Genomic DNA, 24,410 nt, shown 5'->3' on the forward strand with positions numbered 1-24,410 from the left:
ACAGCACTCCCAGCTATGAGGAACTACAGCACTCCCAGCTATGAGGAACTACAGCACTCCCAGCAATGAGGAACTACAGCACTCCCAGCTATGAGGAACTACAGCACTCCCAGCTATGAGGAACTACAGCACTCCCAGCTATGAGGAACTATCAGCACTCCCAGCTATAAGGAACTATCAGCACTCCCAGCTATGAGGAACTACAGCACTCCCAGCTATGAGGAACTACAGCACTCCCAGCTATGAGGAACTACAGCACTCCCAACTATGAGGAACGATCAGCACTCCCAGCTATGAGGAACTACAGCACTCCCAGCTATGAGGAACTACAGCGCTCCCAGCTATGAGGAACTACAGCACTGCCAGCTATGAGGAACTACAGCACTCCCAGCTATGAGGAACTACAGCACTCCCAGCTATGAGGAACTACAGCACTCCCAGCTATGAGGAACTACAGCACTCCCAGCTATGAGGAACTACAGCACTCCCAGCTATGAGGAACTACAGCACTCCCAGCTATGAGGAACTATCAGCACTCCCAGCTATGAGGAACTACAGCACTCCCAGCTATGAGGAACTATCAGCACTCCCAGCTATGAGGAACTATCAGCACTCCCAGCTATGAGGAACTACAGCACTCCCAGCTATGAGGAACTACAGCACTCCCAGCTATGAGGAACTACAGCACTCCCAGCTATGAGGAACTATCAGCACTCCCAGCTATGAGGAACTACAGCACTCCCAGCTATGAGGAACTACAGCACTCCCAGCTATGAGGAACTATCAGCACTCCCAGCTATGAGGAACTATCAGCACTCCCAGCTATGAGGAACTATCAGCACTCCCAGCTATGAGGAACTAACAGCACTCCCAGCTATGAGGAACTATCAGCACTCCCAGCTATGAGGAACTACAGCACTCCCAGCTATGAGGAACTATCAGCACTCCCAGCTATGAGGAACTACAGCACTCCCAGCTATGAGGAACTATCAGCACTCCCAGCTATGAGGAACTACAGCACTCCCAACTATGAGGAACTATCAGCACTCCCAGCTATGAGGAACTACAGCACTCCCAGCTATGAGGAACTATCAGCACTCCCAGCTATGAGGAACTACAGCACTCCCAGCTATGAGGAACTAGAAGACACTTGTATTGTTTCGTTTGTAACACATCCCTGCATCTCCACCATCACACAATGACTTGTTGTTGTTTCCCCAATCCAGAAACGGTCCATTATAAATCTCAAATCTGGGTCAGGTGGTCTGAAAGCTTGTTCTTTCGCCACGTCATCTTCGAACTGTACATCAAACACAGTGATCATAAACATGGACACTGTGTGACATGAGTTTTATGATATGGAAATGTGAAGTCCACATTTGGGGTGTTTGGTTTGCTTCAATGACATCAAAGCGTTATTCATTATAATCCTCAACATCTCATCTTTCAGAATACATGGACACCTCTTAATTTACAGCATTTCCCTCAATCAGACAACAACACAATGGGTAAAAGTTGCCCAATTACCTGGAGGGATGGGGGCAACTTCTTGTTGTTTGCGGTGTTCATGTTCAGAACGGCTGTCAGCCAAAACACATACAGAGCTGTGAAGAACAGAGCCTGAGCTCTGACATGTATATCATGTAACTGTACAGTCACTGCGTTACAATTTAGGTGCTTATTAGTGCCCAAATCTGCCATTTCAACCTGTATACAGATACGAGGGTAAAAGGCTATACTATACAAGAGTAATATTCGATAGAAACATTCCATTTTACAATAAAAAAACATTTATAAAATAAAAGGATGGAGGGTAAAATATATTATCTCCATTTCAGTCCTCATCACAGAATCAAAGCTTCAGCAACATATCCAATATAAAATCCCATAATCCTCAGCGAGACTAAGTGCATTTGTTTTTCATCCTTTTTCTTTCACAGAATATACTGCGGTCCCCACTAAACACAGAATATACTGCGACCCCCACTAAACACAGAATATACTGCGACCCCCACTAAACACAGAATATACTGCGGTCCCAACGACCCCCACTAAACACAGAATATACTGCGGTCCCAACGACCCCCACTAAACACAGAATATACTGCGACCCCAACGACCCCCACTAAACACAGAATATACTGCGACCCCCCAAGACACCCCCTAAACACAGAATATACTGTGACCCCCACTAAACACAGAATATACAGCGACCCCAACGACCCCCACTAAACACAGAATATACTGCGACCCCCACTAAACACAGAATATACTGAGACCCCCACTAAACACAGAATATACTGCGACCCCAACGACCCCCATTAAACACAGAATATACTGCAACCCCCACTAAACACAGAATATACTGCGGTCCCCACTAAACACAGAATATACTGCGACCCCCACTAAACACAGAATATACTGCGACCCCCACTAAACACAGAATATACTGCGACCCCCACTAAACACAGAATATACTGCGACCCCCACTAAACACAGAATATACTGCAACCCCCACTAAACACAGAATATACTGCGACCCCAACAACCCCCACTAAACACAGAATATACTGCGACCCCCACTAAACACAGAATATACTGAGACCCCATTAAACACAGAATATACTGCGACCCCAACGACCCCCACTAAACACAGAATATACTGCGACCCCCACTAAACACAGAATATACTGCGCCCCCAACGACCCCCACTAAACACAGAATATACTGCGACCCCCACGACCCCCACTAAACACAGAATATACTGAGACCCCCACGACCCCCACTAAACACAGAATATACTGCGACCCCAAAGACCCCAACTAAACACATAATATACTGCGACCCCCACGACCCCCACTAAACACAGAATATACTGAGACCCCAACGACCCCCACTAAACACATAATATACTGCGACCCCCACTAAACACAGAATATACTGCGATCCCAACGACCCCCACTAAACACAGAATATACTGCAACCCCAACGACCCCCACTAAACACAGAATATACTGCGACCCCCACTAAACACAGAATATACTGCGACACCCACTAAACACAGAATATACTGCGACCCCAGCGACCCCCACTAAACACAGAATATACTGCGACCCCCACTAAACACAGAATATACTGCGACCCCCACTAAACACAGAATATACTGCGACCCCCACTAAACACAGAATATACTGCGACCCCCACTAAACACAGAATATACTGCGACCCCCACTAAACACAGAATATACTGCGACCCCAACGACAACCACTAAACACAGAATATACTGCGACCCCCACTAAACACAGAATATACTGCGGCCCCAACGACCCCCACTAAACACAGAATATACTGCGACCCCCACTAAACACAGAATATACTGCGGTCCCAACGACCCCCACTAAACACAGAATATACTGCGATCCCAACGACCCCAACTAAACACAGAATATACTGCGACCCCCACTAAACACAGAATATACTGCGACCCCCACTAAACACAGAATATACTGCGATCCCCACTAAACACAGAATATACTGCGACCCCCACTAAACAAAGAATATACTGCGACCCCAACGACCCCCACTAAACACAGAATATACTGCGACCCCAACGACCCCCACTAAACACAGAATATACTGCGACCCCAACGACCCCCATTAAACACAGAATATACTGCGACCCCAACGACCCCCACTAAACACAGAATATACTGCGACCCCAATGACCCCCACTAAACACAGAATATATTGCGACCCCCACAACCCCCACTAAACACAGAATATACTGCGACCCCCACTAAACACAGAATATACTGCGACCCCCACTAAACACAGAATATACTGCGAACCCCACTAAACACAGAATATACTGCGGCCCCAACGACCCCCACTAAACACAGAATATACTGCGACCCCCACTAAACACAGAATATACTGCGGCCCCAACGACCCCCACTAAACACAGAATATACTGCGACCCCAACGACCCCCACTAAACACAGAATATACTGCGACCCCCACAAAACACAGAATATACTGCAACCCCCACTAAACACAGAATATACTGCGGTCCCAACGACCCCCACTAAACACAGAATATACTGCGGCCCCAACGACCCCCACTAAATACAGAATATACTGCGATCCCAACGACCCCCACTAAACACAGAATATACTGCGACCCCAACGACCCCCACTAAACACAGAATATACTGCGACCCCCACTAAATACAGAATATACTGAGACCCCCACTAAACACAGAATATACTGCGAACCCCACGACCCCCACAATATACTGCGACCCCCAAGACCCCCACTAAACACAGAATATACTGCGATCCCAACGACCCCCACTAAACACAGAATATACTGCGACCCCCACTAAACACAGAATATACTGCGGTCCCAACGACCCCCACTAAACACAGAATATACTGCGACCCCCACTAAGCACAGAATATACTGCGACCCCAACGACCCCCACTAAACACAGAATATACTGCGGTCCCAACGACCCCCACTAAACACAGAATATACTGCGACCCCCACTAAACACAGAATATACTGCGACCCCAACAACCCCCACTAAACACAGAATATACTGCGACCCCCACTAAGCACAGAATATACTGCGGCCCCAACGACCCACACTAAACACAGAATATACTGCGACCCCAACGACCCCCACTAAACACAGAATATACTGCGACCCCCACGACCCCCACTAAACACAGAATATACTGCGACCCCCACTAAATACAGAATATACTGAGACCCCCACTAAACACAGAATATACTGCGAACCCCACGACCCCCACAATATACTGCGACCCCCACGACCCCCACTAAACACAGAATATACTGCGATCCCAACGACCCCCACTAAACACAGAATATACTGCGACCCCCACTAAACACAGAATATACTGCGGTCCCAACGACCCCCACTAAACACAGAATATACTGCGACCCCCACTAAACACAGAATATACTGCGACCCCAACGACCCCCACTAAACACAGAATATACTGCGGTCCCAACGACCCCCACTAAACACAGAATATACTGCGACCCCAACCACCCCCACTAAACACAGAATATACTGCGACCCCCACTAAACACAGAATATACTGCGACCCCAACAACCCCCACTAAACACAGAATATAATGCGGCCCCAACGACCCCCACTAAACACAGAATATACTGCGACCCCCACTAAACACAGAATATACTGCGATCCCAACGACCCCCACTAAACACAGAATATACTGCGGCCCCAACCACCCCCACTAAACACAGAATATACTGCGACCCCCACTAAACACAGAATATACTGCGACCCCCACTAAACACAGAATATACTGCGGTCCCAACGACCCCCACTAAACACAGAATATACTGCGACCCCCACTAAACACAGAATATACTGCGACCCCAACAACCCCCACTAAACACAGAATATACTGCGACCCCCACTAAGCACAGAATATACTGCGGCCCCAACGACCCCCACTAAACACAGAATATACTGCGACCCCAACGACCCCCACTAAACACAGAATATACTGCGACCCCCACGACCCCCACTAAACACAGAATATACTGCGACCCCCCACTAAATACAGAATATACTGAGACCCCCACTAAACACAGAATATACTGCGAACCCCACGACCCCCACAATATACTGCGACCCCCACGACCCCCACTAAACACAGAATATACTGCGATCCCAACGACCCCCCACTAAACACAGAATATACTGCGACCCCCACTAAACACAGAATATACTGCGGTCCCAACGACCCCCACTAAACACAGAATATACTGCGACCCCCACTAAACACAGAATATACTGCGACCCCAACGACCCCCACTAAACACAGAATATACTGCGGTCCCAACGACCCCCACTAAACACAGAATATACTGCGACCCCAACCACCCCCACTAAACACAGAATATACTGCGACCCCCACTAAACACAGAATATACTGCGACCCCAACAACCCCCACTAAACACAGAATATAATGCGGCCCCAACGACCCCCACTAAACACAGAATATACTGCGACCCCCACTAAACACAGAATATACTGCGATCCCAACGACCCCCACTAAACACAGAATATACTGCGGCCCCAACCACCCCCACTAAACACAGAATATACTGCGACCCCCACTAAACACAGAATATACTGCGACCCCCACTAAACACAGAATATACTGCGGTCCCCACTAAACACAGAATATACTGCGACCCCCACTAAACACAGAATATACTGCGACCCCCACTAAACACAGAATATACTGCGACCCCCACTAAACACAGAATATACTGCGACCCCAACGACCCCCACTAAACACAGAATATACTGCGGTCCCAAACCTATGGCCCATTGCATTGTAATGTTATATAAACCTTTGTCCCATGGCATTGTAACGTTGTACAGATGGCATTGTAATATTGTACAGATGGCGTTGTACAGATGGCATTGTAACGTTGTACAGATGGCATTGTAACGTTGTACAGATGGCATTGTAATGTTGTACAGATGGCATTGTAATATTGTACAGATGGCGTTGTAATATTGTACAGATGGCGTTGTACAGATGGCATTGTAACGTTGTACAGATGGCATTGTAACATTGTACAGATGGCATTGTAATATTGTACAGATGGCATTGTAACGTTGTACAGATGGCGTTGTAATGTTGTACAGATGGCGTTGTAATATTGTACAGATGGCGTTGTAACGTTGTACAGATGGCATTGTAACGTTGTACAGATGGCATTGTAACATTGTACAGATTGCATTGTAACGTTGTACAGATGGCATTGTAACGTTGTACAGATGGCATTGTAATATTGTACAGATGGCATTGTAACGTTGTACAGATGGCATTGTAACGTTGTACAGATGGCATTGTAACGTTGTATAGATGGCATTGTAACGTTGTACAGATGGCATTGTAACGTTGTACAGATGGCATTGTAACATTGTACAGATGGCGTTGTAACGTTGTACAGATGGCATTGTAAGATTGTACAGATGGCATTGTAACGTTGTACAGATGGCATTGTAATATTGTACAGATGGCGTTGTAATATTGTACAGATGGCATTGTAACGTTGTACAGATGGCATTGTAATATTGTACAGATGGCATTGTAACGTTGTACAGATGGCATTGTAACGTTGTACAGATGGCATTGTAACGTTAAATTGATAGAAAGCAAGTGCTGTTGATCAAACTAGGAGGAAAAGCAATGACAACTCAAAGGGAACTACATGGATAATGTTGTCTTGGCATCTCAACCTGGGTGACTTGGCATCTTAACCTGGGTGACTTGGCATCTTAACCTGGGTGACTTGGCATTAGACTGGGTGACTTGGCATTAGACTGGGTGACTTGGCATTAGACTGGGTGACTTGGCATCTTAACCTGGGTGACTTGGCATCTTAACCTGGGTGACTTGGCATCTTAACCAGGGTGACTTGGCATCTTAACCAGGGTGACTTGGCATTAGACTGGGTGACTTGGCATCTCAACCTGGGTGACTTGGCATCTCAACCTGGGTGTCTTGGCATCTCAACCTGGGTGACTTGGCATCTCAACCTGGGTGACTTGGCATCTCAACCTGGGTGACTTGGCATCTCAACCTGGGTGACTTGGCATCTCAACCTGGGTGACTTGGCATCTCAACCTGGTGACTTGGCATCTCAACCTGGTGACTTGGCATTAGACTAGGTGTCTTGGCATCTCAACCCGGGGGTGTTTGGCATTAGACTGGGTGACTTGGCATTAGACTGGGTGACTTGGCATCTCAACCTGGGTGACTTGGCATCTCAACCTGGGTGACTTGGCATCTCAACCTGGGTGACTTGGCATCTCAACCTGGGGTGACTTGGCATCTCATCCTGGGTGACTTGGCATCTCAACCTGGGTGACTTGGCATCTCAACCTGGGTGACTTGGCATCTCAACCTGGGTGACTTGGCATCTCAACCTGGGTGACTTGGCATGTCAACCTGGGTGACTTGGCATCTCAACCTGGGTGACTTGGCATCTCAACCTGGGTGACTCAACCTGGGTGACTTGGCATCTTAACCTGGGTGACTCAACCTGGGTGTCTTGGCATTAGACTGGGTGTCTTGGCATTAGACTGGGTGACTTGGTGTGAATGCAATAAGTGTGATAGATGTCGGCAGTTACTGGAACAGAGATCTGTAACGCCACAACCAGTTACTGGAGCAGAGATCTGTAACGCCACAACCAGTTACTGGAGCAGAGATCTGTAACGCCACAACCAGTTACTGGAGCAGAGATCTGTAACGCCACAACCAGTTACTGGAACAGAGATCTGTAACGCCACAACCAGTTACTGGAGCAGAGATCTGTAACGCCACAACCAGTTACTGGAGCAGAGATCTGTAACGCCACAACCAGTTACTGGAGCAGAGATCTGTAACGCCACAACCAGTTACTGGAGCAGAGATCTGTAACGCCACAACCAGTTACTGGAGCAGAGATCTGTAACGCCACAACCAGTTACAGGAGCAGCGATTTGTAACGCCACAGCCAGTTACTGGAGCAAAGATCTGTAACGCCACAGCCAGTTACTGGAGCAGAGATCTGTAACGCCACAACCAGTTACTGGAGCAGAGATCTGTAACGCCACAACCAGTTACTGGAGCAGAGATCTGTAACGCCACAGCCAGTTACTGGAGCAGAGATCTGTAACGCCACAACCAGTTACTGGAGCAGAGATCTGTAACGCCACAACCAGTTACAGGAGCAGAGATTTGTAACGCCACAGCCAGTTACTGGAGCAGAGATCTGTAACGCCACAACCAGTTACAGGAGCAGAGATTTGTATAGATGTTTGGCCACTTTGTAATGTAGTAGATACTATTGGCCAGTGAAATGGCAGCAGAGAGAAGCCAGCGTGCAATGGACAATATCCTCTCTGAGCATCTCAAATAATGACCTGGGAGCTCAAGCTACGAGCCACTAACCTGCTTCCATTGAAATGGTTCTTTATGTAACTGAAAAAGTGTGAAACAGGTATGAAGAACCTTCGACATAACCAGCGGTTAACTATGGCCCGCTGTAATGGTATCGGAGAGAAGCCGGCGTACAGATCTAGCGAGATGCAGACATGTTGTGTTACTGATAATGCCTCGGTTAATAATCCATGGTATTTGTTCCTGTAGTTGAGGGAAGGAGGGCGCAGCAGAGGAGCCTAACTTCTGTTGTTACGTCGCGCTCTCACTCATTCAGCGAGTGTTGACATCTTAAAAAGGCGCCACGTACATAAACCTGCAAACTAACAAAACGGACCCTATGTATAAATATGGTGTTAGGGTAATGTACATGTAATCTGACTCATGACTCTGTACTAAGGTTTCTTAGTATACATGGCTTTTAATTCCATGACCGACTGACCAGGTGAAAGCTATGATCCTTTATTGATGTCTCTTATTAAATCCACTTCAATCAGTGTAGGTGAAGGGGAGGAGACACGTTAAAGAAGGATTTTTAAACCTTGAGACAATTGAGACATGGATTGTGTATGTGTGCCATTTAGAGGGCGAATGGGCAAGACAAAAGATTTAAGCGCCTTTGAACAGGGTATGGTAGTAGGTGAACAGGGTATGGTAGTAGGTGAACGGGGAGCGAGACCAGGCCGTTGGGAGGAGCAGAGAGCGAGACCAGGCCATTGGGAGCAGCAGAGAGAGAGACCAGGCCGTTGGGAGCAGCAGAGAGAGAGACCAGGCCGTTGGGAGCAGCAGAGAGCGAGACCAGGCCGTTGGGAGCAGCAGAGAGCGAGACCAGGCCGTTGGGAGCAGCAGAGCGCGAGACCAGGCCGTTGGGAGCAGCAGAGCGCGAGACCAGGCCGTTGGGAGCAGCAGAGAGCGAGACCAGGCCGTTGGGAGCAGCAGAGAGCGAGACCAGGCCGTTGGGAGCAGCAGAGAGAGAGACCAGGCCGTTGGGAGCAGCAGAGAGAGAGAGACCAGGCCGTTGGGAGCAGCAGAGAGAGAGACCAGGCCGTTGGGAGCAGCAGAGAGCGAGACCAGGCCGTTGGGAGCAGCAGAGAGCGAGACCAGGCCGTTGGGAGCAGCAGAGAGAGAGACCAGGCCGTTGGGAGCAGCAGAGAGCGAGACCAGGCCGTTGGGAGGAGCAGAGAGAGAGACCAGGCCGTTGGGAGGAGCAGAGAGAGAGACCAGGCCGTTGGGAGCAGCAGAGAGCGAGACCAGGCCGTTGGGAGCAGCAGAGAGAGAGACCAGGTCGTTGGGAGCAGCAGAGAGCGAGACCAGGCCGTTGGGAGCAGCAGAGAGAGAGACCAGGCCGTTGGGAGCAGCAGAGAGAGAGACCAGGCCGTTGGGAGCAGCAGAGAGAGACCAGGCCGTTGGGAGCAGCAGAGAGAGAGACCAGGCCGTTGGGAGCAGCAGAGAGAGAGACCAGGCCGTTGGGAGGAGCAGCAGAAAGAGAGACCAGGCTGTTGGGAGCAGCAGAGAGAGAGACCAGGCCGTTGGGAGCAGCAGAGAGAGAGACCAGGCCGTTGGGAGGAGCAGCAGAAAGAGAGACCAGGCCGTTGGGAGCAGCAGAGAGAGACCAGGCCGTTGGGAGCAGCAGAGAGCGAGACCAGGCCGTTGGGAGGAGCAGCAGAAAGAGAGACCAGGCCGTTGGGAGGAGCAGAGAGAGAGACCAGGCCGTTGGGAGCAGCAGAGAGCGAGACCAGGCCGTTGGGAGCAGCAGAGAGCGAGACCAGGCCGTTGGGAGCAGCAGAGAGCGAGACCAGGCCGTTGGGAGCAGCAGAGAGCGAGACCAGGCCTTTGGGAGCAGCAGAGAGCGAGACCAGGCCGTTGGGAGCAGCAGAGAGCGAGACCAGGCCATTGGGAGCAGCAGAGAGAGAGAGACCAGGCCGTTGGGAGCAGCAGAGAGAGAGACCAGGCCGTTGGGAGCAGCAGAGAGAGAGACCAGGCCGTTGGGAGCAGCAGAGAGAGAGAGACCAGGCCGTTGGGAGCAGCAGAGAGAGAGACCAGGCCGTTGGGAGCAGCAGAGAGAGAGACCAGGTCGTTGGGAGCAGCAGAGAGCGAGACCAGGCCGTTGGGAGCAGCAGAGAGAGAGACCAGGCCGTTGGGAGCAGCAGAGAGAGAGAGACCAGGCCGTTGGGAGCAGCAGAGAGAGAGACCAGGCCGTTGGGAGCAGCAGAGAGAGAGACCAGGCCGTTGGGAGGAGCAGCAGAAAGAGAGACCAGGCCGTTGGGAGCAGCAGAGAGAGAGACCAGGCCGTTGGGAGCAGCAGAGAGAGAGACCAGGCCGTTGGGAGCAGCAGAGAGAGAGACCAGGCCGTTGGGAGCAGCAGAGAGAGAGACCAGGCCGTTGGGAGCAGCAGAGAGAGAGACCAGGCCGTTGGGAGGAGCAGCAGAAAGAGAGACCAGGCCGTTGGGAGCAGCAGAGAGAGAGACCAGGCCGTTGGGAGGAGCAGCAGAAAGAGAGACCAGGCCGTTGGGAGCAGCAGAGAGAGAGACCAGGCCGTTGGGAGCAGCAGAGAGAGAGACCAGGCCGTTGGGAGGAGCAGCAGAAAGAGAGACCAGGCCGTTGGGAGCAGCAGAGAGAGACCAGGCCGTTGGGAGCAGCAGAGAGCTAGACCAGGCCGTTGGGAGGAGCAGCAGAAAGAGAGACCAGGCCGTTGGGAGGAGCAGAGAGAGAGACCAGGCCGTTGGGAGCAGCAGAGAGCGAGACCAGGCCGTTGGGAGCAGCAGAGAGCGAGACCAGGCCGTTGGGAGCAGCAGAGAGAGAGACCAGGCCGTTGGGAGCAGCAGAGAGAGAGCGTTAGGTAGCCTAGTGGTTAACAGAGTTGGGCCAGTAATTGAAAGGTCGCAGTTTGAATCCCCGAGCCGGCGAGGTGGAAAAATCTGCCATTCTGCCCTTGAGCAAGGCAGTTAACCCCCAACAACAACAGACGTGGAAATAGATTAAGGCATCCCCCTGCAACTCTCTGATTGAGGGGTCAGGGGTTAAATGACCAACACACATTTCGGTCGAATACATTCAGTTGTGTAACATTCAGTTGTGTAACTGACTAGGTATCCCCATCCTTCTCTGATCTGTCCAGATACTGTTAGTATTACGTCAACCTGTCCAGATACTGTATTATTACGTCAACCTGTCCAGATACTGTAGTATTACGTCAACCTGTCCAGGTACTGTTAGTATTACGCCAACCTGTCCAGATACTGTAGTATTACGTCAACCTGTCCAGATACTGTAGTATTACGTCAACCTGTCCAGATACTGTAGTATTACGTCAACCTGTCCAGATACTGTTAGTATTATGTCAATGCATAAGTAAGTCGATCTCATCAATGCAGGGTCTTTCTTGGCAGGGTGCTGTGACAACATCCTGTTCATTCTAGAAAAAAGAAACGCACACCTATAGAGGCGAGGTGCTGGCTAGCTATAGAGGCGAGGTGCTGGCTAGCTATAGAGGCGAGGTGCTGGCTAGCTATAGAGGCGAGGTGCTGGCTAGCTATAGAGGCGAGGTGCTGGCTAGCTATAGAGGCGAGGTGCTGGCTAGCTATAGAGGCGAGGTGCTGGCTAGCTATAGAGGCGAGGTGCTGGCTAGCTATAGAGGCGAGGTGCTGGCTAGCTATAGAGGCGAGGTGCTGGCTAGCGGAGCAGAACTCTAGAAAATAAAGGAAAGCCGCACACTCTAAGAGCTCAGATGCAACAATGTAATAACCAACGTTTCGACAGCGAAGCTGTCTTCATCAGGGTATCATCACAAACACTGAGAGATGAGTCATTTATATAGTGTCAAGAGACACACAGGTGTTTGTAATCATGGCCAAGTGTGGCCTAATATCATTGGTTAACTCAAATATGAAAAAAATGGCATACAAAGAACACACAAAAAGACAAACAAATGGATAGCATACGATCATAGCATTTGTAGTCTAAAAAGTATCTAACAAACAATTACAATGGCAAAATCACAATAATCACAAGAATGGCTTCAGATCAAAGTCTATGTTGAGACCGAAGGGAGCAAGGGTCTTTAAATTTAAACATCCTGTTCATAACTTCAGATAGAAAGATATAGAAAGACCATTCACAACGTCAAGCTTTTGAAAACAAACCTGACAACTGTGTACCGCTGCATCAGCTGCGCAGGCCAGGAGTAACAATGAGGACTAGACCATAAACCAACACTTACTTGACTGAAGACAAAGCGTCTGATTGAACAGGTGTCTCCAGAGCCAATAACTGTGTCCCAAATGGCACCCTGTTCCCTACATAGTGCACTACTTTTGACCAGGGCCCTATGGCACCCTGTTCCCTATATAGTGCACTACTTTAGACCAGAGCCCTATGGCACCCTGTTCCCTATATAGTGCACTACTTTAGACCAGAGCCCTATGGAACCCTATTCCCTATATAGTGCACTACTTTAGACCAGGGCCCTATGGCACCCTGTTCCCTACATAGTGCACTACTTTAGACCAGAGCCCTATGGAACCCTATTCCCTATATAGTGCACTACTTTAGACCAGAGCCCTATAGAACCCTATTCCCTATATAGTGCACTACTTTCTAATAGTAGTACACTATATTAGGGAATAGGGCACCATTTGGGACACAGCCCTCCGTTGATTTTTGACTTGAAACACACAAGACAAGCATCTCCTGAACGATAAGCCAACATGTGACGCCCCTTTACCCCGTAGGCAGAGAGAGAGTGAGAGAGAGAGAGAGAGAGCGAGCAGAAAGCAGAGAGAGAGAGAGAGAGAGAGAGAGAGAGAGCGAGCAGAAAGCAGAGAGAGAGAGACAGAGAGGTTGATTCCTGATACTGTTCCTGAGCATGGTGGTTCGACTGACTAGGGGAGGTAGGAAGTATACAGGAAATGCTGAAGACAGGAGGAACCACAGCACATGACGGAGAGGCGGAGAGAAGAGAGGTGGAGGAGAGGAGTCCAGAGCAGAGTGTGATCTGTGGAGAGAGAGAGAGAGAGAGAGAGAGAGAGAGAGAGAGAGAGAGAGAGAGAGAGAGAGAGAGAGAGAGAGAGAGAGAGAGAGAGAGAGAGAGAGAGAGAGAGAGAGAGAGAGAGAGAGAGAGAGAAGTGTTAAACAGAGAATGAGATCTGAAGGGAAGCTCTATCCAATGATCAAACCAAAATTAAATGTTATTTGTCACATGCGCTGAATACAACCTTACTGTGAAATGCTGACTTACAAGTCCTTAACTTTATTTTCTTAAAACTGCATTGTTGGTTAAGAAAATATTAAAAAAATGTAAACAAAATAACTGAGGCTATATACAGGGTGTTACGGTACAGAGTCAATGTGGAGGCTATATACAGGGTATTACAGTACAGAGTCAAGTGGAGGCTATATACAGGGTGTTACGGTACAGAGTCAATGTGGAGGCTATATACAGGGTGTTACGGTACAGAGTCAATGTGGAGGCTATATACAGGGTATTACGGTACAGAGTCAACGTGGAGGCTATATACAGGGTGTTACGGTACAGAGTCAACGTGGAGGCTAGATACAGGGGGTACCGGTACAGAGTCAATGTGGAGGCTATATACAGGGGGTACCGGTACAGAGTCAATGTGGAGGCTATATACGGGGTATTACGGTACAGAGTCAATGTGGAGGCTATATACAGGGGGTACCGGTACAGAGTCAATGTGGAGGCTATATACAGGGGGTACCGGTACAGAGTCAGTGTGGAGGCTATATACAGGGGGTACCGGTACAGAGTCAGTGTGGAGGCTATATACAGGGGGTACCGGTACAGAGTCAATGTGGAGGCTATATACAGGGGGTACCGGTACAGAGTCAATGTGGAGGCTATATACAGGGGGTACCGGTACAGAGTCAATGTGGAGGCTATATACAGGGGGAACCGGTACAGAGTCAATGTGGAGGCTATATACAGGTGGTACCGGTACCAAGTCAGTGTGGAGGCTATATACAGGGGGTACCGGTACCAAGTCAGTGTGCAGGGGTACAGGTAAGAGGTAATTTGTACATGTAGGTAGGGGTGAAGTGATTATACATAAATAATAAACAGCGAGTAGCAGCAGTGGACAAAACAAATGGAGGGGGGGTCAATGTAAATAGTCCTGGTGGCCATTCGATGAGTTGTTCAGTAGTCTCATGGCTTGGGGGAAGATGCTGTTCAGGAGCCTTTTGGTCCTAGACTTGGCTCTCCGGTACCGCTTGCCGTGCGGTAGCAGAGAGAACAGTCTATGACTTGGATGGCTGGAGTCTTTCACAATTTTATGGCCTTCCTCTGACACCGCCTGGTATAGAGGTCCTGGATGGCAGGAAGCTTGGCCCCAGTGATGTACTGGGCTGTACGCACTACCCTCTGTAGTGCATTACGGTCGGATGCTGAGCAGTTGCCATACAAGGCGGTGATGCAACCAGTCAGGATGCTCTCGATGGTGCAGCTGTTGAACTTTGAGGATCTGGGGACCCATGCCAATTATTTTCTGATACTCTGGTGCAAAGGCACTCTACTCCATCACTACAAAACCCCTCAAAGGCACTCTACTCCATCACTACAAAACCCCTCAAAGGCACCCTACTCCATCACTACAAAACCCCTCAAAGGCACCCTGCTCCATCACTACAAAACCCCTCAGACACACTCTGCTCCATCACTACAAAACCCCTCAAAAGGCACTCTACTTCATCACTACAAAACCCCTCAAAGGCACTCTACTCCATCACTACAAAACCCCTCAAAGGCACTCTACTCCATCACTACAAAACCCCTCAACTCCATCACTACAAAACCCCTCAAAAGGCACTCTGCTCCATCACTACAAAACCCCTCAAAAGGCAGTAGTTGAATTACACCTCCATCGTATTGATTCCAGTCCTCTCAGATCCGGTGCCTGGGAGACGGGGGTCGAGGCCCAGGTGTTGATTAGGAGATTCCCCTTCTCTCATTACAGGTGATGTACTGCACTTGTCTGGAGGAAGTAGATTGGGTGCGCCTGTTTTTCTTCAAGCGGGATGACCGATTCTTGCCCGTGTGAGCAGAGTTCACGCCGTTTCATCAGTCTGCGTCCAGCGGTACACGCTGAAGGATCTGCTCACAAAATGCCAGCCATGAGGGGTGTTGACACTGTCGCATTTGCCCGTTTTTGTTGCTGTCTGCCGTTAGTTAGACAAAATATTCTTGTTCCCCCCCCCCCCTGATATTCTGTGTTTTAGTTACTAATGAGCCCCTATAGCACTCTATCAAACTCCACTCAATCCCAAATGGACCCCTGGACCCTATGCATTTGGGGCGATCTCAGATGATTTGACAGGTGCTAAGAGAACTGTGAAAAAAAAAGTCTACATTCTTGTGTCATGTCTGATCTAGAGTACAGTCTAAGCTGTTCCAGACGCTTCCAGAAGCTTCCAGACGCCCACGCAGGCATGCCGTGTCATGTTTAACGGCAAAAGTGGATTGGGATTTGAATAAGCTGTTTGTACCTGTGTGTACAGGTTAGGGCCTGCAGACTGTGTTGAAGCTGGTTGTACGGGTTAGGACCTGCAGACTGTGTTGAAGCTGTGTGTACAGGTTAGGACCTGCAGACTGTGTTGAAGCTGTGTGTACAGGTTAGGACCTGCAGACTGTGTTGAAGCTGGTTGTACCTGTGTGTATGGGTTAGGACCTGCAGACTGTGTTGAAGCTGGTTGTACCTGTGTGTATGGGTTAGGACCTGCAGACTATGTTGAAGCTGTGTGTACAGGTTAGGACCTGCAGACTGTGTTGAAGCTGGTTGTATGGGTTAGGGCCTGCAGACTGTGTTGAAGCTGGTTGTACGGGTTAGGACCTGCAGACTATGTTGAAGCTGTGTGTACAGGTTAGGACCTGCAGACTATGTTGAAGCTGGTTGTACAGGTTAGGACCTGCAGACTGTGTTGAAGCTGGTTGTATGGGTTAGGGCCTGCAGATTGTGTTGAAGCTGGTTGTATGGGTTAGGGCCTGCAGACTGTGTTGAAGCTGGTTGTATGGGTTAGGACCTGCAGATTGTGCTGAAGCTGTTTGTACCTGTGTGTATGGGTTAGGACCTGCAGATTGTGCTGAAGCTGGTTGTACCTGTGTGTATGGGTTAGGACCTGCAGATTGTGCTGAAGCTGTTTGTACCTGTGTGTATGGGTTAGGACCTGCAGACTGTGTTGAAGCTGGTTGTACCTGTGTGTATGGGTTAGGACCTGCAGACTGTGTTGAAGCTGGTTGTACCTGTGTGTATGGGTTAGGACCTGCAGACTGTGTTGAAGCTGGTTGTACCTGTGTGTATGGGTTAGGACCTGCAGATTGTGCTGAAGCTGTTTGTACCTGTGTGTATGGGTTAGGACCTGCAAATTGTGTTGAAGCGAGCCGTCTCTTCAAAGATCAGCTCCTTCAGGGTCTCTTTGGGAAGATCATCCAGCTCCATGTCAAACTTGAAGGGAGCCTCGGTTACAGGCTAACAGAGAGAGAGACAGGAGGTTAAGGTTAGAGTCTCGGTTACAGGCTAACAGAGAGAGAGAGACAGGAGGTTAAGGTTAGAGTCTCGGTTACAGGCTAACAGAGAGACAGACAGGAGGTTAGGGTTAGAGTCTCTGTTACAGGCTAACAGAGAGACAGACAGGAGGTTAGGGTTAGAGTCTGTTACAGGCTAACAGAGAGACAGACAGGAGGTTAGGGTTAGAGTCTCGGTTACAGGCTAACAGAGAGACAGACAGGAGGTTAGGGTTAGAGTCTGTTACAGGCTAACAGAGAGACAGACAGGAGGTTAGGGTTAGAGTCTCGGTTACAGGCTAACAGAGAGACAGACAGGAGGTTAGGGTTAGAGTCTCTGTTACAGGCTAACAGAGAGACAGACAGGAGGTTAGGGTTAGAGTCTCTGTTACAGGCTAACAGAGAGACAGACAGGAGGTTAGGGTTAGAGTCTCTGTTACAGGCTAACAGAGAGACAGACAGGAGGTTAGGGTTAGAGTCTCTGTTACAGGCTAACAGAGAGACAGACAGGAGGTTAGGGTTAGAGTCTCTGTTACAGGTTAGAGCAGGATATAGAGATAACTGAATTAATACAACAGAAGAGACTAGTTAGTTACATATCATCACTGGTCAGGGACATTTAGGACATACCTGAAATCTAATCCACTAACATTTTTCATCGACTACTGATTTCTGACAAATACCTCATCTGTAAGGTCGTAGTACTGCTCCAGGTAAGGGTGAGTCAGGGTCAGGGTTCATTACCTCATCTGTAAGGTCGTAGTACTGCTCCAGGTAAGGGTGAGTCAGGGTCAGGGTTCATTACCTCATCTGTAAGGTCGAGTCAGGGTCAGGGTTCATTACCTCATCTGTAAGGTCGTAGTACTGCTCCAGGTAAGGGTGAGTCAGGGTCAGGGTTCATTACCTCATCTGTAAGGTCGTAGACTGCTCCAGGTAACGGTGAGTCAGGGTCAGGGTTCATTACCTCATCTGTAAGGTCATAGACTGCTCCAGGTAAGGTTGAGTCAGGGTCAGGGCTCATTACCTCATCTGTAAGGTCATAGACTGCTCCAGGTAAGGGTGAGTCAGGGTCAGGGTTCATTACCTCATCTGTAAGGTCGTAGACTGCTCCAGGTAAGGGTGAGTCAGGGTCAGGGTTCATTACCTCATCTGTAAGGTCGTAGACTCCTCCAGGTAAGGGTGAGTCAGGGTCAGGGTTCATTACCTCATCTGTAAGGTCGTAGACTGCTCCAGGTAAGGTTGAGTCAGGGTCAGGGTTCATCACCTCATCTGTAAGGTCGTAGACTCCTCCAGGTAAGGGTGAGTCAGGGTCAGGGTTCATTACCTCATCTGTAAGGTCGTAGACTGCTCCAGGTAAGGGTGAGTCAGGGTCAGGGTTCATTACTTCATCTGTAAGGTCGTAGACTCCTCCAGGTAAGGGTGAGTCAGGGTCAGGGTTCATTACCTCATCTGTAAGGTCGTAGACTGCTCCAGGTAAGGGTGAGTCAGGGTCAGGGCTCATTACCTCATCTGTAAGGTCGTAGACTGCTCCAGGTAAGGGTGAGTCAGGGTCAGGGCTCATTACCTCATCTGTAGGATCATAGTACTGCTCCAGGTAAGGGTGAGCCAGAGCCGCCTCCACCTCGATCCTCTTGTGGGGGTTAAAGGTCAACATCTTATCCAGCAGGTCCAGAGCTTTGGGGTCGGCTTTAGGGAAGAGGCTGTTCCAGGGGACCTTGCAGCGCAGAGGGAGAGACAGCAGGTAGTTCCTGGCCTTGATGTTGATGATGCAGTTCAGATCCTCCTGGGAAGGAGACCCTAGGATACCTGGAGGGCAGGGAGACAGAAATGTTGTGATAACCAACCATCTCATCAACCATCACTGGTAAACCACAACAGAGGTGGAGAGAGATGGGGAAGATGAGAGAGAGGAGAAGTTTACATTTTAGTCCATCTTATCCAGAGTGACTTATCAAATCAAATGTATTTATATAGCCCTTCTTACATCAGCTGATACCTCAAAGTGCTGTACAGAAACCCAGCCTAAAACCCCAAACAGCAAGCAATGCAGGTGTAGAAGCACGGTGGCTAAGAAAAACTCCCTAGAAAGGCCAGAACCTAGGAAGAAACCTAGAGAGGAACCAGGCTATGAGGGGTGGCCAGTCCTCTTCTGGCTGTGCCGGGTGGAGATTATAACAGCACATGGCCTAGACTTACAGGAGCATATAGGGTTTAGTGCCTTGCTCGATGGCACATCGACTGATTTTCAACTAGTCCGCGCAGGGATTCAAACCAGCGACCTTTCGGTTACTGGCCCAACGCTCTTAACCACTAGGCTAACTGCACCCTGAGGGGAGAGGGGAGAGATGAGAGATGGGGGAGAGATGAGATATGGGGGAGAGATGAGATATGGGGGAGAGATGAGATATGTGGGGTGGCAGGTAGCCTAGTGGTTAGAGCGTTGGACTAGTAACCGAAAGGTTGCTGGATCGAATCCCCGAGCTGACAAGGTAAAAATCTGTCGTTCTGGAGAGAGGTGGAGGGGGGGGGACTGAGAAAAAGCTCTTTACGCTTACGATTGGCTCAGATTGTGACGTCAATTTCTGCCGTTTCTGAGGTGGATAACATCTGTGCCAGGCCACAATCAGCAGCCCGATCATCTCTATGTGAAGGGGATGTGTCGCGCCAGATACCGACTGGTTCTCTCTGTATTTAAGGTCTCTGTGACCAACAGATGCACATCTGTATTCCCAGTCACCTGAAATAGATCAGGGCCTGATGGACTGATTTCAATGGACTGATTACAATGGCCTGATTTCAATGGACTGATTTCCGTATACGAAGTGTAAAATGTTAGAAGTTTGTTGCATGTTGTGTTTATATTTCTGTCCAGTGTAGATGGTTCAGTGTAGATGGTTCAGTGTAAATGGTTCAGTGTAGATGGTTCAGTGTAGATGGTTCAGTGTAGATGGTTCAGTGTAGATGGTTCAGTGTAAATGGTTCAGTGTAGATGGTTCAGTGTAGATGGTTCAGTGTAGATGGTTCAGTGTAAATGGTTCAGTGTAGATGGTTCAGTGTAAATGGTTCAGTGTAGATGGTTCAGTGTAGATGGTTCAGTGTAAATGGTCCAGTGTAGATGGTTCAGTGTAAATGGTTCAGTGTAGATGGTTCAGTGTAAATGGTTCAGTGTAGATGGTTCAGTGTAGATGGTTCAGTGTAAATGGTTCAGTGTAAATGGTTCAGTATAGATGGTTCAGTGTAAATGGTTCAGTGTAAATGGTTCAGTGTAAATGGTTCAGTGTAGATGGTTCAGTGTAGATGGTTCAGTGTAGATGGTTCAGTGTAAATGGTTCAGTGTAAATGGTTCAGTGTAAATGGTTCAGTATAGATGGTTCAGTGTAGATGGTTCAGTGTAAATGGTTCAGTGTAAATGGTTCAGTATAGATGGTTCAGTGTACGCTTCTCTCTCAGATGACCAGGATTATCAACATCTTCACATTCTTTGGGAACACTGCATCAACTGGACAATCAACCTCAATTTACAGAAAACTACAGTCACGATTTTCCAGAAGAAGGCCAGGATTCAGAGCTAGAAACACCCCTTCAAATGAGTTAATACCATGATTCAACATGTCCAATGGTACAACTACCTGGGCCTAAACGTCAGCGCCAACTACCTGGGCCTAAACGTCAGGGCCAACTACCTGGGCCTAAACGTCAGCGCCAACTACCTGGGCCTAAACGTCAGGGCCAACTACCTGGGCCTAAACGTCAGCGCCAAACTACCTGGGCCTAAACGTCAGCGCCAACTACCTGGGCCTAAACGTCAGCGCCAACTACCTGGGCCTAAACGTCAGCGCCAACTACCTGGGCCTAAACGTCAGCCTCAACTACCTGGGCCTAAACGTCAGCGGCAACTACCTGGGCCTAAACGTCAGGGCCAACTACCTGGGCCTACACGTCAGCGCCAACTACCTGGGCCTAAAGATCAATGCCAACTACCTGGACCTAAACGTCAGCGCCAACTACCTGGACCTAAACGTCAGCGCCAACTACCTGGGCCTAAACGTCAGCGACAACTACCTGGGCCTAAACGTCAGGGCCAACTACCTGGGCCTAAACGTCAGCGCCAACTACCCGGGCCTAAACGTCAGCGCCAAACTACCTGGGCCTAAACGTCAGCGCCAACTACCTGGGCCTAAACGTCAGAGCCAACTACCTGGGCCTAAACGTCAGGGCCAACTACCTGGGCCTAAACGTCAGCGCCAACTACCTGGGCCTAAACATCAGTGCCTCTGGTGGATTTGGTGAATGTACTAACAGAGAAAATTGCAAAGCATTTTACTCCATACAGATCCTAACCAAATACAGGCTCAGTGACCACCAATTGGCTATAATAAAAAGGGAGACAAAAAGACATGGCTACCCAAAGAGGAGCAACTATGTGATCACTGCACGATAGTGGAGGTAGAGATGCACTTTTCCCTCTACTGTTGAGAAATACTCACAAATAAGAGAATATTGTTTCAAGAAAATATCTCAAATCAATTCCCAACTTCTGTCAATTTACTAATGACGTTATCCTGGGTGAGGGACAAACCACTAATATTACTGGATTATTCTGGGTGAGGGACAAACCACTAATACTACTGGATTATTCTGGGTGAGGGACAAACCACTAATATTACTGGATTATTCTGGGTGAGGGACAAACCACTAATATTACTGGATTATTCTGGGTGAGGGACAAACCACTAATATTACTGGATTATTCTGGGTGAGGGACAAACCACTAATATTACTGGATTATTCTGGGTGAGGGACAAACCACTAATATTCCTGGATTATTCTGGGTGAGGGACAAACCACTAATATTACTGGATTATTCTGGGTGAGGGAGAAACCACTAATATTACTGGATTATTCTGGGTGAGGGACAAACCACTAATATTACTGGATTATTCTGGGTGAGGGACAAACCACTAATATTACTGGATTATTCTGGGTGAGGGACAAACCACTAATATTACTGGATTATTCTGGGTGAGGGACAAACCACTAATATTACTGGATTATTCTGGGTGAGGGACAAACCACTAATATTCCTGGATTATTCTGGGTGAGGGACAAACCACTAATATTCCTGGATTATTCTGGGTGAGGGACAAACCACTAATATTCCTGGATTATTCTGGGTGAGGGACAACCCACTAATATTACTGGATTATTCTGGGTGAGGGAGAAACGGCCATGGCTTGAAGGACATCCCATGATTATATGAACTTTTATTATTACTACTGAAATGACCTGGATTTCATTATCCCCATTGAACTGGATTGACCTGGATTTCATTATCCTCATTGAACTGGATTGACTGAAATGACCTGGATTTCATTATCCCCATTGAACCGGATTGACCTGGATTTCATTATCCTCATTGAACTGGATTGACTGAAATGACCTGGATTTCATTATCCTCATTGAACTGGATTGACTGAAATGACCTGGATTTCATTATGCTCATTGAACTGGATTGACTGAAATGACCTGGATTTCATTATCCTCATTGAACTGGATTGACCTGGATTTCATTATCCTCATTGAACTGGATTGACTGAAATGACCTGGATTTCATTATCCCCATTGAACTGGATTGACCTGGATTTCATTATCCTCATTGAACTGGATTGACTGAAATGACCTGGATTTCATTATCCTCATTGAACTGGATTGACTGAAATGACCTGGATTTCATTATCCTCATTGAACTGGATTGACTGAAATGACCTGGATTTCATTATCCTCATTGAACTGGATTGACTGAAATGACCTGGATTTCATTATCCTCATTGAACTGGATTGACTGAAATGACCTGGATTTCATTATCCCCATTGAACTGGATTGACCTGGATTTCATTATCCTCATTGAACTGGATTGACTGAAATGACCTGGATTTCATTATCCTCATTGAACTGGATTGACTGAAATGACCTGGATTTCATTATCCTCATTGAACTGGATTGACTGAAATGACCTGGATTTCATTATCCCCATTGAACTGGATTGACTGAAATGACCTGGATTTCATTATCCCCATTGAATCGAATTGACTGAAATGCTTTCCCACTACACTGCTTTGGCAAGATCTACAAATTGTATTTCACGGTAATAAAGAAATCTGAATCTGACAGAGACGTTGTCAGAAAATCTAAACCTGATAAAGGGCTTGTCCTTCCAATTTCAGACAAAAAAAACGATTAATTTACATTTATTTCAACAGGGAAGTCATATTGAGACTAAAGTCTCTTTTACAAATTGAGCCCTGCACAATACAAAAACACACACAAACAGACACATATAGATAAACAAATACATACACATTAAGATACAAAACAGTCAATTCAAACATTAATTTTGACAACAACAAGGCCAAAAGACATGAATAATAATAATAATAATAACAATACAATTCATGTTTCCTTTTGGGTCTTTGGGACAAACGATTCAATTCCCTCTGCTCATACTGAGATATAGTCAGACTTAACCTTAAAACAGACACTACATGACCAACAGTATGTGGACACATGCTCGTCCAACATCTCATTCTAAAATCATGGGTATTAATATGGAGTTGGTCCCTCCCTTTGCTGCTATAACAGCCTCCACTCTTCAGGGAAGGCTTTAATATGGAGTTGGTCCCCCCCTTTGCTGCTATAACAGCCTCCACTCTTCTGGGAAGGCTTTCCACTCGATGTTGGAACATTGCTGCGGGAACTTGATTCCATTCAGCCACAAGAGCATTAATGAGGTCGGGTAGTTAGGCCTGGCTTGCAGTCATCATTCCAATTCATCATAAAGGTGTTCAATGGGGTTGAGGTCAGGGCTCTGTGCAGGCCAGTCAA

The 24,410-nt window shown here is 48.1% G+C and overlaps 1 protein-coding gene and 1 long non-coding RNA gene across 2 annotated transcripts in view; both read right to left on the reverse strand.

Moving 5' to 3' along the window:
* Positions 1 to 6,524: 6,524 nt before the first annotated feature.
* On the reverse strand, positions 6,525 to 9,510 carry LOC115200670 (uncharacterized). The gene is made up of 2 exons (XR_003879581.1): positions 7,947 to 9,510; positions 6,525 to 7,710 (listed from the first exon to the last, which is right to left on the reverse strand). It is a non-coding gene; the product is annotated as an uncharacterized LOC115200670 (long non-coding RNA).
* A 4,155-nt stretch (positions 9,511 to 13,665) lies between these two features.
* The window catches only part of LOC115200671 (mitogen-activated protein kinase 1), a 52,202-nt gene continuing 41,457 nt past the window's right edge, over positions 13,666 to 24,410 (reverse strand). Inside the window, exons 6-8 of the mRNA XM_029763884.1 lie at positions 19,092 to 19,333; positions 17,363 to 17,492; positions 13,666 to 14,002 (exon numbers count right to left, since the gene is read on the reverse strand). Of these exons, the coding sequence (XP_029619744.1) occupies positions 17,376 to 17,492; positions 19,092 to 19,333 (359 nt within the window). The 3' untranslated portion in view covers positions 13,666 to 14,002; positions 17,363 to 17,375. The remainder of the gene's footprint in view (positions 14,003 to 17,362; positions 17,493 to 19,091; positions 19,334 to 24,410) is intronic.

The sequence above is a fragment of the Salmo trutta genome, chromosome 9 (assembly GCF_901001165.1).
Source record: "Salmo trutta chromosome 9, fSalTru1.1, whole genome shotgun sequence".
NCBI lineage: Eukaryota > Metazoa > Chordata > Actinopteri > Salmoniformes > Salmonidae > Salmo > Salmo trutta.